The sequence below is a fragment of the Podarcis melisellensis genome (genome assembly GCF_964234715.1).
Source record: "Podarcis melisellensis genome assembly, chromosome: 5".
NCBI lineage: Eukaryota > Metazoa > Chordata > Lepidosauria > Squamata > Lacertidae > Podarcis > Podarcis melisellensis.
Genome location: NC_138537.1, coordinates 91840094 through 91856604, shown reverse-complemented (window position 1 = coordinate 91856604; position 16511 = coordinate 91840094). Strand labels below are relative to the sequence as shown.

The 16511-nt window shown below is 45.4% G+C and overlaps 1 protein-coding gene across 4 annotated transcripts in view; it reads right to left on the bottom strand.

Annotated features, from left to right (window-relative positions):
- The window catches only part of SPON2 (spondin 2), a 594586-nt gene extending 587578 nt beyond the window's left edge, over positions 1-7008 (bottom strand). For 3 of the 4 annotated variants that reach the window (XR_014168480.1, XR_014168481.1, XM_081911861.1), the window contains exons 1-4: positions 6681-7008; positions 5812-6070; positions 5243-5466; positions 2639-2830 (exon numbers count right to left, since the gene is read on the bottom strand). Coding sequence is in view for 1 of the 4 variants with exons in the window: in XM_081911861.1 (XP_081767987.1) it covers positions 2639-2830; positions 5243-5466; positions 5812-6034 (639 nt within the window). In the remaining 3 variants the exon portion in view is untranslated. Of the gene's footprint in view, positions 1-2638; positions 2831-5242; positions 5467-5811; positions 6088-6680 lie in introns of those variants that run through there. The other variant, XR_014168482.1, reaches the window with a different exon arrangement.
- Between the last annotated feature and the right edge of the window lie 9503 nt (positions 7009-16511).

The window sequence follows — 16511 nt, the reverse complement described above, 5'->3', positions numbered from 1 at the left end:
TGGGATCTTGGCAAGGAGTAAGAACTGCCGCAACTTAGCTATCAGCAGACAAGGTGCCAACTGCAGAATATGCACTGGGTTTGAGAGTTAGGATAGTGATCAACTTGCTCTGGAGTCACAAAAAAACCCCATACTTTATGACATCACATTTGACTGGGAGCCCAAATACACAGAGTTGTGTGCATCGCTTGATGCCCTCGATTGCTAACTCAGAAAGTGAGGAGGAATTAAAGAACCTTTTAATGAGGGTGAAAGAGGAGAGTGCAAAATATGGTTTGAAGCTCAACATCAAAAAAATGAAGATCATGGCCACTGGTCCCATCACCTCTTGGGAAATAGAAGGGGAAGAAATGGAGGCAGTGAGAGATTTTACTTTCTTGGGCTCCATGATCACTGCAGATGGTGACAGCAGCCACGAAATTAAACGATGCCTGCTTCTTGGGAGAAAAGCAATGACAAACCTAGACAGCATCTTAAAAAGCAGAGACATCCCCTTGCCAACAAAGGTCTGTATAGTTAGAGCTATGGTTTTCCCAGTAGAGATGTATGGAAGTGAGAGCTGGACCATGAAGAAGGCTGATCGCCAAAGAATTGATGCTTTTGAATTCTGGTGTTGGAGGAGACTCTTGAGAGTCCCATGGACTGCAAGAAGATCAAACCAATCCATTCTTAAGGAAATCAGCCCTGAGTGCTCACTGGAAGGACAGATCCTGAAGCTGAGGCTCCAATACTTTGGCCACCTCATGAGAAGAGAAGACTCCCTGGAAAAGACCCTGATATTGGGAAAGATGGAGGGCACAAGGAGAAGGGGACGACAGAGGACAAGATGGTTGGACAGTGTTCTCAAAGCTACCAGCATGAGTTTGACCAAACTGCGGGAGGCAGTGGAAGACAGGAGTGCCTGGCATGCTCTGGTCCAGGGGGTCACGAAGAGTCGGACACGACTAAATGACTAAACAACAACAACAAGAACTGCTGCAACTTAGCTGTCAGCAGACAAGGTGCCAACTGCAGAATATGCACTGGGTTTGAGAGTTGGGATAGTGATCAACTTGTTCTGGAGTCACAAAAAAACCCATATCTGAAGAACCCATATCAGATATCTGAAGAAGTGTGCATGCACACGAAAGCTCATACCAAGAACTAACTTAGTTGGTCTTTAAGGTGCTACTGGAAGGAATTTTTTTTGTTTTGACTATGGCAGACCAACACGGCTACCTATCTGTAACTAAAAAAAACCCATACTTTATGACATCACATTTGACTGGGAGCCTACATACACAGAGTTGTGTGCATCGCTTGATGCCCTCAATTGCTAACTCTTAAAATCAGGAGGTAGTGCTCTTGTGAAAGAGGCTTATGTGATTTGACCTCTAAACAGATGTCCAATGAACGTCTCTTGTTGTCGTTGGCATCCGTCTGTCTCGAGAGACAATGGAGTGCGCCTGTGGGGGTGAAGTCGAACCACTGAGATTCACAGCACTTGCTGTGGCTGCAGAGACCAGCAGTAACTCATAACTGCTCCCTCCTGCATTGTGTTTGCTGGATTAGTGCGCCAAAGTGACCTGCCAGGTCACTTCCTGAGCAGTGTGTATGGAGATCCTGAGCCGCCCACATGACAACATCCCAAAGATATCTCTTAAGGCAGCGGAGGTTTAGAACTAGAGTTTTCCCTCTCCCAAATGAGTTACCTTCCCCTGTTGATGAGCCCCATCTGCCCCACACTTCCCTCTACAACACATGCAGAACCTGCCCAAAATATAGACAACGTAGAGACTGAGGGACAGAGGAAACAGCCATGATCCCAACCTCCCTGGCTTAAGTCAAATCTGCTCTTGTGTGTTTTGGGGATTTTAAAATTTTATTACGATGCATCTATAATGGAAAAGATGGAACTGGGAAGGCGGGGAGGGGGGCGGGGAGACACCCCTGATTACACCATCAAGGTCTTATAGAAAAATAATTGGATGAAAAGCAGAGTCCCTGTATCATTAAACGTTAAGGTTTCTATATAAATAATTTTTCAAAATATAAGCCAACAGTCAAATAATGCCAGCAAATTTAATTTCCATATTAGCTTTCTTTTCGCTAGAATTCATTATTACGTAACTAAGTTGAATTAATTGAGTAAGTAGAATTGATTAATGTAGATTAATCAATTAAACAATAATTTTGATTGGGTCGCTTCACACTTCTTTGACGGAACGTCCCCACTACAAAACAATACAGCAGAGCATGGTTCAGCTGAAATGTGGAATAATAAAGTTATGGCACAGCATGTCCTTCCGGGTTATGTGGCCAGCATGACTAAGCCGCTTCTGGCGAACCAGAGCAGCACACGGAAATGCTGTTTACCTTCCCGCCGGAGTGGTACCTATCTATCTACTTGTACTTTGACATGCTTTCGAACAGCTAGGTGGGCAGGAGCAGGGACCAAACAACGGGAGCTCACCCCGTTGCGGGGATTTGAACAGCCAACCTTCTGATTGGCAAGCCCTAGGCTCTGTGGTTTAACCCACAGCGCCACCCGTGTCCCTATGCTACCATCACAATTACGGCTGTGATATAAAATAATGATCACACTAATGTTGAATGGAATTGTGTGTTTGACCAGTCAAGGCACGTCTTAGAAACTTACCTCTGTGACAGGATCCTGTGGGATAGTGGCAAAATTGGGGGAGGAAAACGTGAAGCCGCTGTCAGTGCCAGCATCATACGGGAAAAGGTCCAAAGATACTTTCTGTTTCCAGTGGTCTTTTTCACACAGATTTAAACTGTCAATGCCCACGAACCAGTCAGGGCTGGGCACAATTCGCACCGCAATGGACACCTAGCAATTAAAAAAAAAGAGAAAAGGCTTACTTCAGAACCCGAATTAAGCACGTTAGATTAGGCCTCCTTAGATTATTGCACCACAACTTCACATGTAAATAAACCAGTGTAACAGTAATATCATAACATATCCTCCAAAGTTTCTCCAATGGAAATAGGGATGTCCTATTCAATAATCATAAAAAGTTGATTATTTATATGCCACCCATTAAACATTTTAAAAAATCCCGATACAGGCTTCTAAAGGTTGCATCTCCTTGGCTCAGGAGTCGCAGAACTCCATACCCCCAACATTTCTCTGATGAAAATAGGGAAAAGGAAAAGCGGGACATTCTGGGATCATATCAGAACCCAGGACGCCTTCTGTAAATCCAGGACTGTCACTGAAAAACAGGGACACTTGGAGGGTCTGTCGTAATCCTGTTTTAGAAATAATCTACTTTATTTATTTTTATTTATTATCGCACAATACGGCCCTTTCCCACATCACACTTGGCGGCCTCTTGAGCAAAATATATTAAACTCTGCGGTGCTTATATAAGAGACTCTTCTTCAAATAGTTTCAGTCATGCGCATATTGGGCTGTGTACAAATCTATTTGTGCAAGAGTAGAGCAGACTTCTAATGCAATGGGACATTTCCTTCCTCTCCTCCCCCTGGCAGTCTCTGCTCCACCCTCAAAATCTGCAGTGGGTGAAAAGAGGAAGGTGGCATCTGCTCACGCAGTTCCACCCATGCTTCCAAGAGCTGCAACCTTTGATTGACAAATCAGTTAGATGGCTCAATTGACCCTCAGGCCTATGCAGGGGGAGGGGGGCAGCTGGATACATTTGTGATAGGCCTTGGAGGGCTAAGTTGGTTGGGGGGGCCCTGCCAGCGACCTGCCAAACTTAGGCTGTCATGCCAAGAGCACCCTGTCAGAGGTGGTCGTAGTTGCGGCACCCCCAAGGTAAAAAAAGGTGAAGGTAAAGGACCCCCGGACAGTTAAATCCAGGCAAATGCGACTATGGGGTTGTGGCACTCATCTGGCTTTCAGGCCGAGGGAGCCGGCATTTGTCCACAGATAGCATTCTGGGTCATGTGGCCAGCAGGACTAAACCGCTTCTGGAGCAACGGGACACAGTGATAGAAACCAGAGCGCATGGAAATGCCCGCCGCAGCGGTACCTATTCATCTACTTGCACTGGTGTGCTTTCAGACTGCTAGGTTGGCAGGAGCTAGAACAGAGCAACAGGAGTTCACCCCGTCATGGGGATTCGAGCCACCAACCTTCCGATCGGAAAGCCCAAGAGGCTCAGTGGTTTAGACCACAGCGCCACCCCAAGGCTCTATGCCTAGCATGACCAATCTGGTTGCACTTTCAGTCTTCCACTGGACCCGTACCTCCCAGCTGACTGGGGACTTTATGTGCTGCAAGACTTTGATAGTAAAATCTGGACCTGCGTTACTGCGTACTAGCAGTTTAGGATCTGATTAGGCGCTGCCGCCACCACAGTGGCGCATGTCCTGGGCTGTCGGAGCCACATGACTGGTGCAACAAACTGGTTTATCTGAGCTACCTTGCTCTTATGTGACCAAGCAGGCTGCTTTTTTTGTTTGAGTTTATAACTTTATTCTAACAAGACTCTTGCCCCGGGCATCACACAAGCTCTGCACGGGCTGTTGACACCCCAATTAATAGGATCCAAAATGCAGCAGTCTGATTGGTCCTAGAACAATAGGATCCAAAATGCAGCAGTCTGATTGGTCCTAGAACAATAGGATTCAGAATGTAGCAGTCTGATTGGTCCTAGAACAATAGGGTCCAGAATGCAGCAGTTTGACTGGTCCTAGAACAATAGGATTCAGAATGCAGCAGTCTGATTGGTCCTAGAACAATGCAGCAGTATGATTGGTCTGCAGGAGCCACCCAATCCAGCTCCAGATGGAAGTGAATCCACAACCTGATTGGCCTACAGGAGAATTCCGGAATTAGCCAATCATGTGCAGCCCATTGTGTAAATAATGTATATAAAGCAGTTTGGGGGAACTTTCATTTTCCTCCTCCCCACTATGAGCTGAATATAGAGCATGAAATCCACACTCAACTCCGCGTATATTTCATAACTACTTATATTTTTTAAAAAACACATGAAGGTGGCAGGAACCATCTTAAAAAAGGCATTCCCCCTGCGGACAGCCACACAACGACATGCCTCTCCTCAAAGGTGCTTTCTGTGACGTACACATCTAAAATTGAAGGATGCCCGCTTATTGTTTTAATTGCATGCAATTTTGGGTGGAAAGCAACTGATTGAATAACACACTTGTTTTAAGTAACCGACTTCCATTTCTTTAATCAGGTGATGGCTCTATTTTTAAATTTATCTTTTTACCAAAAAATAGGCCAATGAGCATTTTCCCTACTTACCAGCGGGTGTCGAGGGTGGACCTCCAGGTCTGCGGCCGTTTGCCCCGTGCCAGTGGCAATGGCAGGAGCGGAGAATATTCCGTGAATGCTTTGGATTTTTTCCCCAGCTGCTTCTATTTCCTTCATTAATGCCCAGGGTTCACCTCTTTCGGCAAAGTCACGCATCCCGTTGCTGGCAAACTCGTTCATTTTCCACATGTTATAGTCTGAGTTATGGGCAGCTCCTGTGGAAGGGAAGACATTGCAGCAGGCAGGAGTCTGGTTTAGATTTGCTTAATAATATACTGTATTCTGTTCCTTCTCCTCGCTTTCTGAAGTGGAACAAGCTATGTTTAAAGAAGTAAGGTATGTTGTTTACTTTAGCTGCAGCAAAATTGGAAACAGAAGCTAGCCGGAGAAACCAGCCCTACATTGTATAACACGGAGCATGCTGAGAGTGCACGTTTGGGTCTCTCAGTCATAGGAACTTAGACGTAACTTGATTACAAAATAAATAAATTAATTAAGAAAAGATGGTACGGTTTTTAGAGAGTTAGCTTGCCTTTAGTAACTGCACGAGCTTGACTTACCCAGAAGTGACGACCATTGTGCTGGAGGCCTGTACAGAGGGTACTGCTTAGGGAACGATGCTTGGCTCCACTTTCCTGTGAAAACAATGGTGTACCTTGCAAGTTCTTCTGCTGTGCAGACAGAGTCTTCCTCAAGAGGCAAACAATTAACAAAGCTCAGAACAGTGAAGAGCAATGCTATGATGATTCTATAGGAGCTGGAGACAGCCGTCAAGTTTTCCATTTCCTCGCCCGTGCGGAAAACCCTCCACGTTCGTCTCTGTGGGTTAAATAAATGAAAGCTTGATACAGTTAGACTCTGAGCATGCAGGAAGTCAACTGCCAAAAACTCTGCTGCATTTAAGAATCGTAAGACTTTCAAATAAGCTGAAGTTGTAATAGTACCCCAAACAAATGTTTCCGATTGGAAAATGAAACATGTTTCTGGTGACGTGTTTTTTCAAGATCCGTTTACAGTTTTGCCTTTTCAGTCTTATTGGAATCACATCTTGGCCCAATTATGTTAGCAATTGTTTCGGTGCGTATGGTATATATGTTTTAAAATATTAAGTTGCATGTCATTTTGCCCAGAGACATACTTCCCTTGAAAATAGAGTTTAAAAACTGCTTCTTGGCACACAACACTGTGGGTTGGAGTTAGTACATGCAAATTTAAGGCATAATCTAGCTGCTAGGTCCCACGATGTAGAAATTAGGGCACATTTTACAAGGTATTTGATAATAAAACACCAAACTATGATTGTTTTAAACAATAACTTTTAACATTATTTTTAAAAACTTCTTTACTTTAAGAATTGGACAGAATTAAAAACAGCAGCTAAGATAGCAGGAATGTACATTAGTAATACTTACAAATATTTCACACTTACTGGGTGGTGTTTCCTGTGAAGCCCTGGAAAGTTGAGAGTCCTTGCTTGTTCTCGCAGCTGAGCTGTTCTGCCACAGAAAAGGAAGAAACCAGAGTGCTTGCTGCTATTTATGCCAGAAGTTAGGTCCCTTTGGTCCAAGGCTGATTGCAACCTTTAGACTAGATGAGCCGAATGCATCTTGTCCTTGTTTGAAACGTTTTCACTGTTTCATGAGAATTAATAAAAAAAAAACCCTATTAAAATTGTGGTGCCGAACAGATAAAACAAGATTTTAGAGAACCTTACGTTATTGCCATCAGTTCAAGGTTTCTGAAGACTGCACATGTCTTTGTTCTTGGTTTCATGCCCCGAAGCTAAGGACAAACTGCTTCCAAGACAAAACCTTTCTCGTGGAAGAGTTTTAGATGAGAAGCACATTTTTGTAAGTTTTATTGTTTGACAGATGGCTTTTTGAAGTATTGACTGAAAGCACTCCCCTCTAATTCACCCATATGCGCACGTCTCAGCTGGAAGAAGAAAACCAAAGGTGCCTAGGGAAAATATTGTCACTACAAATATGCTTTAGGAAAGCAATTATACACTGTGTACATTTTAATTGCTGTACACTATCTGGAGAAGCATGGGATGCGGGTGGCGCTGTGGGTTAAACCACAGAGCCTAGGACTTGCCAATCAGAAGGTCGGCGGTTCAAATCCCCACGATGGGGTGAGCTCCCGTTGCTCGGTCCCTGCTCCTGCCAACCTAGCAGTTCAAAAGCACATCAAAGTCCAAGTAGATAAATAGGTACCGCTCTGGCAGGAAGGTAAACGGCGTTTCCATGCGCTGCTCTGGTTTCGCCAGAAGCGCCTTGGTCATTCTGGCCACATGACCCGGAAGCTGTCTGCGGACCAACGCCAGCTCCCTCGGCCTATAGAGCGAGATGAGCGCCGCAACCCCAGAGTCGGTCACAACTGGACCTAATGGTCAGGGGTCCCTTTACTTTACCTTATCTGGAGAAGCTCTATAAGACATCCTTGTTTGACAAGGTGCCACTAGGACGCCCCTCTGGAAAAAGTGTCACAGTTGTCATGTTTCAAATAAACTTGTAACAGAAAAATAAATAAATTATATACAAACGTTTACTATAACTTACGTTCATTAAAAACCCATGTAACTCCTCCCATTGGTTTAAACAGGTTGCCTGTTACACCCATTAATTGCTAATAATGTCATCTCATTAAGCCAAGCTTCTTTCCACCCATCTATGTCTTTGGAGATTGAAGGAAAGCAGAGGAGAGGGAGGAGCCGAAGTCCAAGGAGGCTGAACGTATAGCACTTCAATACAATTTTTTTATTTGGTTTTAAAAAGTATAAACATAGAACAAGAAAACAATTCCCTATCCAAATATCGAGATTACTCTGAATCTCCTGACTTCCCCCCATCCCTTCCATGGGTCCTAACAGTATTATTTACAACTGCATATCAATATTTGGGACACAGGTGGTGCTGTGGGTTAAACCACAGAGCCTAGGACTTGCCGATCAGAAGGTCGGCGGTTCAAATCCCCGCAACGGGGTGAGCTCCCGTTGCTCGGTCCCTGCTCCTGCCAACCTAGCAGTTCGAAAGCACATCAAAGTGCAAGTAGATCAATAGGTACTGCTCCGGCGGGAAGGTAAACGGCGTTTCCATGCGCTGCTCTGGTTTGCCAGAAGTGGCTTAGTCATGCTGGCCACATGACCCGGAAGCTGTACGCCGGCTCCCTCAGCCAGTAAAGCGAGATGAGCGCCGCAACCCCAGAGTCAGCCACGACTGGACCTAATGGTCAGGGGTCCCTTTACCTTTACCTTATCAATATTTATCCAAATTTTTAATCCTTCTAAATTATCCATACTTTTCATTACTTTACAAGTGTGGTTAAAATCCTGCTAATGTTTTAACCTGCTTACAGTGGTCCCGTAAACAAATTGTAAACTTTCCCCGTTCTTTATTCAAGTTCTTGACTTCTTGATTTCTGAGCTTCCCAGTTAATTTTGCCATTTCAGCATAGTCCATCAACTTGGTTTGCCATTTTTTTCTGGTTGGGGTAGTTTCTTCCTTCCATCTCTGGGCTAGTAGCATCTGTGCAGCTGTTGTCACATACATAAACAATCTTTTATGGTCCCTTGGTATCTCAGTACCTATAATTCCTAGTAAAAAAAAGCTTCTGGTTTTTTAACAAAAGTTATTTTAAACATTTTTTTCATTTCATTATATACCATCTCTCAGAAATTGTTAGTTACCGGTACTTTAGTTTACTTTACTTTAGTTACTTTATGTTAAAATGTACCTTCATTTTCTTTACATTTCCAGCAAATATTTGAACTTGTTCTGTACATTTTTGCTAACTTGTCAGGTGTCAGATACCACCCACACATCATTTTCATATAATTTTCTTTCAGTGGACAACATGCTGTGAATTCCGGTACTGTTTTCCATAGCCTCTCTCAATCTGCAATTTCTATATTATTTCCCAAGTCTTTTGCCCATTGTATCATTACAGATTTAAGCTGTTCATCTTTTGTATGCCACTCCAAGAGCAAATTATACTTTTTCAACAGACTTTATGCATTCTTCTTCTATGGTTGCTAGCACAGAACATCTTTGGTTGGAGCTTTTTACTGCAGGTATTGAAGCCAAGCTTATTTGCTCTCCCTCTGTGGGTATATCCTGAGGTTTCTGCACTCTAGGAGGCAAATTATCCTTGTGTTGTATGTGGATAATACCAGGGGGCTGATACTAAGGTTGACTGTCCCTTATTGAAGGCTCTCCCTTATTGGTGGTTGTCCCTTAAATTTCCCGGGTTTCAAAGGAAGCAGCTCCTCTCCCTCCCTCTCTGCCGGCTAGGGAGGGAGGCTCCAACTGTGTTGCTTGGCTGCCCAGCCTGCCCCCCTCCAGCCTCCTCTCACCCCCGCCGGGACTGGCGAGAGCCTCGGACCCTTCCGCCGCCATCCTCCTCTCGGCCGCTGAACTGAGCGTCTCTGCCTGGGACCTCCCCTCTGCCCGTCACCGCTGGTCCCGCTCCCGCTAGGCCATACTGCGGCTGTGCCGCCGAAGGACCCAGATGAGATGGGCAGCCTGACATGGCCTATGAATTGATGAGGAGCTGAGAGGAGAGTGAGGGCAACCACAGAGAAAGCAATTCAGAGAGAGGAGGAAGAGGAGGAGGAGGAGGCGGAGGCGCGGGCAGGTGTTCCAAGGGCTACAAGGGAAGGACCGCAAGCGCTTCTCCCACAGATTTGTAGTGGTAGACTAGCATAGATGGTCTGATCTGCGGGTTTACTTCGGGCGCTATTTCCCCCCCCCCTTCCTCCCGCCCCACCTGATGGAATTGAGAGCTGCAGATGGAGTACAAGAGAAAAGATACAGAACTGCAGCAGCATCTTCGTAGCTTGGACTTTGTTTTGCGCGAAAAGTGGTTGCTACTTGTAGTTATTTAATTGCAGTGTTTCATCGGCGGCTGTCTTGAGCAGCAACCTCTGGAAACGAAGGGCTAAAAACCGGCGCTGCTCTCCCAAATTATCTGGTCCCTTTTAACTTCGTATTTCAGCTGGTTGACTAAAATCCCTTATTTTGGCTGCTGGTCCCTTATTTTCAAGGCTGTTGGTCCCTTATTTTCAAATCTGTAAGTTGACAGCTATGGTTTGAGGGCCCCCTGTGAAAATTACCGTCGGTGCACATGGCATTTCCAGGATCACAACATTTTCCTAAGGATGCAGCAGCCCTAGATCATTCCTGTCTCACCTGTGTAGGGCTGAAAACATCTGATAAAGTAAGAGTGGGGAACCAAAGGGCCACAGACCCTCATGGACATCCTTCCAGAGCCGGGGGTTTTTCGGCTGTGGCCCCGATCTGGTGGAACGCTCTGTCACAAGAGACTAGGGGCCTGCGGGACTTGACATCTTTCCGCAGGGCCTGCAAGACAGAGCTGTTCCACCAGGCCTTTGGCCAAGGAACAGTCTGACCCCTTCCTTTGGCAATCCTCACAGAACTCTAGCCCAATGGTTGCCATTAATTTGATTTTGAATTGATTTTAGAATGAGTTGATTTTAGAATGTATTTCAATTAATTGATTATGATTTTATGTAAACGGTGTTATTTTTTACTGTTGTTAGCCACTCTGAGCCCAGCTTCGGCTGGGGAGGGCGGGATATAAATATTATTATTATTATTATTATTATTATTATTATTATTATTATTATTATTATTTGCTGTGGTCGGTGGGGCCAGAGACAAAGTGAGTGAAGTGGGCTTAGTAATGGAAGTGATGCTTATTTATCTTTGTACAGTAGTTTGATTCTAAACGGCCCACCCAGGGGCAGGAAGTGGTGTTGGCAAGGACCACCAATCAGCTGATTGCTGGCCCCTGCAAACCCTGCCTGGCAAATGAGAAGGTTTCACCTAATGCCATAGCGATGGCAGGCAGGCAGCCCATCCGCCTTTCAAAATTGCCCACACGGTTGGGTAAAGTCTGGATCCAACTGAAACCAATTCCCCACTCCTGAATGATGGGATTCACTCTCACAAGACGTAGCGAGGACTCCAAATTGGGACGGTACCCCTAAACATTTTGTGAATCTAACGGGAGAAGAAACTAATATATATATATATATATTTAGTTTCTTTTCTAGCACGGTGAATCGTCAGTTCCTTTGATGGCGGCCTCATTTCTTGTCACGGTGTTTCCTGAATCTTAGATGGAAGCGAGCGTTTAATGTGTGAAGTAGGAGTTGGAATCTAGCATGGTGATCCGTCTGTTTCGTTGTATTTACTGTATTTATTTTCCCTGATTTGAACTATAAAATGGTGATTTTCATAAGTCAAGATGAGAATACCCTTAAACATTTTTTTAAGGGAAAAAAAGCACTGGTTTTTAAAGTGGATTAGAGAATTGAATGGAGGGAAAGCCTATCAACAGATTCCAGTCCAGTTAGCTTTATACCACCTCCCATTTCAGAGGCAGCACTGACTGGGAGAATGTTGTGCTCCTGTCCAGCCGAAACTCGCCGGAACTCAGTTCTGGCACCTCTCAAGTGAGCGCCATTGCCATTACATTGAACCCTTGGGTTACATTACCTTTGGGTAAAGTAACTTTCAGGTTGCGAACGCAGAAGCACTCAATTGCACCACTCCTGTCCGCAGAAGGGTGCCTCCGGTTACAAAGATTTCGGGATACGGCCGGGCCTCCGGAATGGATCCCGTTCATAACTGGAGGTACCACTGTATAAGAGAACAAGGGTGAGTTCGTGGTGAGTTCTGGCACCTCTTTTTCTAGAAAAATAGAACTGCTCATGTCCCTGTGGCTTATACACATCAGACTGGCCAATGCAGGAACAGAATGTTAGGCCATATAAGGAGTTATCAATGAAGTGAATATGCTAACCAACTCAGAAGGAAGGTTTATATTCAACTGGGGTGCTCCCACGGAAAAGATGGAGGCAACAAGAGCAGACCCATTTGATATAGTCAGACAGGAGGTAATCTTATGCCCCAAAGGAGCACTGTCCCCTCTAAGAGCAGGGGTCTCGGTTTTTGAACAGCAGGTCTCTGTTCTCTGCCCCCTGTCATGAAACCATAGATTGCAGCAGACAATTATTCCAATACACCATATAAAACTAAATAAATCCACACAGTATTGAATGTGTTGCTGTAATCAGCCTGTAAAAAGCAAACTTTTTTTCTTCTTTTGCATATATTTCAATTACTGACTTTGGCGGGGGGAGAAAAAGGTTCTTGAATTTTTGGGGGAGCTAGATTTTTTAATATATATATATTATTGAAAGTTTTCAATAGGGGGAAAGGTGAAGTCACTGTGCTTTTTATAAATGCATTCTCAGAGTCAGAGTCTCATAACAAAAACTATGTTGGTTTCCTCATTGAAAAATACTGTGGAAAAAATCAGCCAGTCCAGTTAATCAAACCTCTGCATCATTTCATTGTGGGTTTTGGGGGCTGGGGGCAGATGTAATCTGAACCATGTGTTTCATGTCCTTCCCACCATCATCGTCATTCATGAGCATCATCCTGTCCCAGACTCACACACACAACATAATCCAAAATATAGGTCTGTTTTTAAAATGCTGCAGTCCTCTTGCAGCAATTGCCCATGGCAACCTTTCATCTACATGTGTCCATTGAAAGCTGTGCAAGAAGGATCTGTTGCTGTGTTGCAATGTTTCCCCCCCACGGGGCTGCCTTGATCTGCGTCATTCACACAACGATTTCAAGTTTTTTCTTTTCATTTCCCTCCCCAAGTAAATAAGGCTTAAAAACTGCCCTGGGGGCAGATAGCTACTTGATGATGGGGCACTCGATAGCAGCGGCAGCACGGTAAATAGCAAAGAAAATAAAGAAAGGGATATAATAATATGTAACAGGTGATTGTGCCATCCTCTATAGATTCAAACAGAATAACATTATTTTTGCAAATTGCTATAGTGGGTCATGATCATACAGATTCAGCAGAATGCAAACCACAGTGGACAGAGTTTGAATGACAAAACATGTTCTCCCTAGCAGAGAGCACGTCTTGCGGTGGGGGATACAAGCCACCCCAGTGTTGCTGGGCGGATTTGCGGACTGACCCAGGCAGTGAATTGGTTAATTGCAGTGGCATAGCGTGGGTTGCCAGCACCCGGGGCAAGGCAAGTAATTTGCGCCCCCTAACCCGTGGATTTGCGCCCCCTAACTCCCAGATGTTGCACCCGGTGCAGCCGCCCCCCCCCCCCCCGCACCCCTCACGCTACGCCACTGGTTAATTGGGTCGCTGGGGAGAATTGCTTGTTGCCAATTTTGAAGGAGGGGTCAGAGGTTTTAAATATTGGACGCCCAACTTTGGGCGTCCTCTTGGCTGCTTGCACCAAATCACCCGCCCACCCTCCCTGAATTGGGGGGGGGGGTTGTTCGCTTGACCTTGCTATGCCTGTCATGGGGTCGTCAGCTTTGAGGCAGGAGCCTGGTAGGAATTTTGTCCATTTGGCTGACTGGCTGGTGCCATTTGGTTTTTAGGCATTGGTTCAAATTGGTTGGTGGAGGAGTAAGTGCCTACCCCTCCAATGGTGGTGCAGAAAGGGAATTCCGTTAAAGGAATCCAGGGGCTTGCCATTCTTTTTGTCCTTGTCCCTGGCATCGGACTTGGGCCGTGCAAGCCACCAGGAGCATGAGGGTGAGAAGTGAGGGACTGAGGCCCAGCTTCATTTTCTCCCCAAAATTGTTTCCCTCACTGGCTTCCGCTGGAATCCAGAAGTCAATTCTGTCCCTGGGCAAGGACAGATAGTCAGAACCAATGCCTAAGCAACCACTCACTTGTGTGTATTTAAATAAAATTGTGGCCAAAATCGTGCCAAAAACCCAAATCAAAATTGATGTGTGATGTGTGAGTTATTGGGGGGTGGCTTGGGGACCTCGACACGCAATAATGTGATCAAAAGATGAACATGTACAGAACAGTGAGCTACTCAAGATTTCATTGACCCAGGACAGAAATAGGCCTGATCTGAATGATTCTGCAAAATGTCAGAATTCAGCAATCGTGTATGTTTTATACAGTGCTTTTCTTCTAGAAAATGGTGCTGGTACCTCACCATGATGTTGTTACAGTAGTTGCCACACTCAGGGCCGTCTTTACCTGGGGGTGCAAAGAGTGCAGGGCACCCGGGTGCCAAATTCAGGAGGGGGCACCAGGCGTCCGCCGCTGAAGCTGCCTAAGCTCTTAACTATCTACTTGTTACGAAATAATAAACAGTTTTGATCAAGCTAGAAAGACAAAATGCATATATACCTAGGTATTACCGAAATGTATGCCTACTGTTTCACTTTCGACTTTGTGCGCTCATTTACGAAAGACGCACCGCAACAGCGGTGGTGCTTGTCATTCACAACGGGGTCTGACTCAGTGACGGCACTTGTCGTGCACAACGGTGCCATGCATGCAAAATTAACTCTTATGTCAAAATATTAGGTATTGCATTGAGCTGCGCTGCTATGAGGCAGCGGTGTCAGCGGCACCTTTGACACGACTGATGTTTCTCCTAAGTAGGTGCCTAAGTGTCGTGGTGTTGCATACTTAAGTATAAGTGTATTGTAAATAAATGAGCAAATAAAAAAGTTTCTTTCATTTTTCCTCCCTTCTTTGGTAAACAAGAGATAAGGCGTAAGCGTGGTGTCTGGCATAAGCATAATAAAGTTAATTTGGGGGCTAAACTAAATTTGGGGGCGCTGGGCAGATCTTTGCACCCCGGTGGCGCATATGCTAAAGCCTGCGCTGGCCACACTTTTAACCAGGGTGTGCTGGTCCTGGGGGCTAACCAAGAGGCGGGATCCGAGTCCAGTCCGAGGTCAATGGTATGGTATGGAGGCTGTCCGTCAAAGCTGTGGCTGGGTCCAAGCCAGGGAGTCGGGTGAGGTCAGGAACTCTGGCAGGAGAGAAGGACAGGGTGCAGGCAGGAACAGGCTACCAACAATGTTGCTCCCGCAACCTGGGACTGGGCTGGCTGGCTTTTATCTGCCCCAAGGCATAGGGCGGCCCCGGTCCACAGGTGACTCGCCTCTCCTGGCCTGGAGGCGAGCACTCCTCCTGCGGGAACTTAGTTCCCTCCGCCTTTCTGCCCTGAGCCTCTGCAACTCAGGAGAGGCTGGAGGGTTACCGGACCAAGAGGCAACCTCAGCTTCCTGTGACGGGGCTGAGAGTGGAGCACCTGCAGGCAATGGGTCCTCCATCACCTCAGGAGCCAGAGCAGACTCAGCTGATGCCTGCACCTGAGGATTCAGCACAGGTGAGGACCCTTCAGGCTCAAGCCCCAGCCCCGGCTCAGCTGGTTCTGGAGGCGGGGACTCCTGTGCAGGCTGGGATTCCTCGGGTTCAGCCTCTGAGTCCAGATCCCAGGCCATCACACAGGGCTTTTCTTCTAGAAAAAAAAGGTGCCGGTGCTGCGTACCCTTGAATACCCCCAGGAAAAAAGCACTGGTTTTATATAATCTTCAAAATTGCATCTGTAACAAAAGCTTAACAGTGTCAGTGTTCCAGAAAATGAGTTATTTTATAGCCCCTTGAACTTTGCTATTCATCAAAGAGGTTTGAACGTTTTCCGCAATAAATTTTTCTACAGCAATGTTTTGCTTAACTGGACCAGATTCAGAAAGCATTTGTTTTCAGTTCTACAGAAATTGAGTCACTGTTGTCCCTTATAACGTAATGATATGGACATTCTAAAACTATTTATGTGCCTGTTGCGATGTGATCCTTGGAGCTGTGCTATCCTAATAATTATATCAAGACAGCTTGTGTTACTATTGGAAATAAATCTGCCTATGCTTTACTGCCACTGTTACCGCCAGGGAGAAACAGGTAGGGCACTAGGAGCAGAAAACTGGCTCATTGCACTGATATATGATGTAACAGGAAGTGCAGTTAAGTAAATGGGACCTAAGTTACCCATGTTAATTAATTCCAGTGTGTCTGCTCTGTGTAAAACTTGGTTGAATACTGTGCTCTATCGCTGCCTCCCTGCCTCCTTCTGTGTGCAATAATTTGTGAAAGCCCAGTTCTGAATGTAGCTAAGGGAGGTTCACGCATCCATAACTCTTTTTTGTCATTATAGAAAGTAAAGGAAATGGATTTTTTTTTTTAAGGAACTAACAGGCAGAACTGTTGCATATATCGTTATTCCTCGACTGTGCTGAAACAGCGTAGAATGTGTTACAGGACAAAGAAAAGAGCAGACAATCTCAGCCTTCATTAAAAACAAATGGGTTTTCTAGCTTTTATGGGCTCTGAAGATACGCCTGAGATTGTGTGGGCAATGCCTGTTGAAATC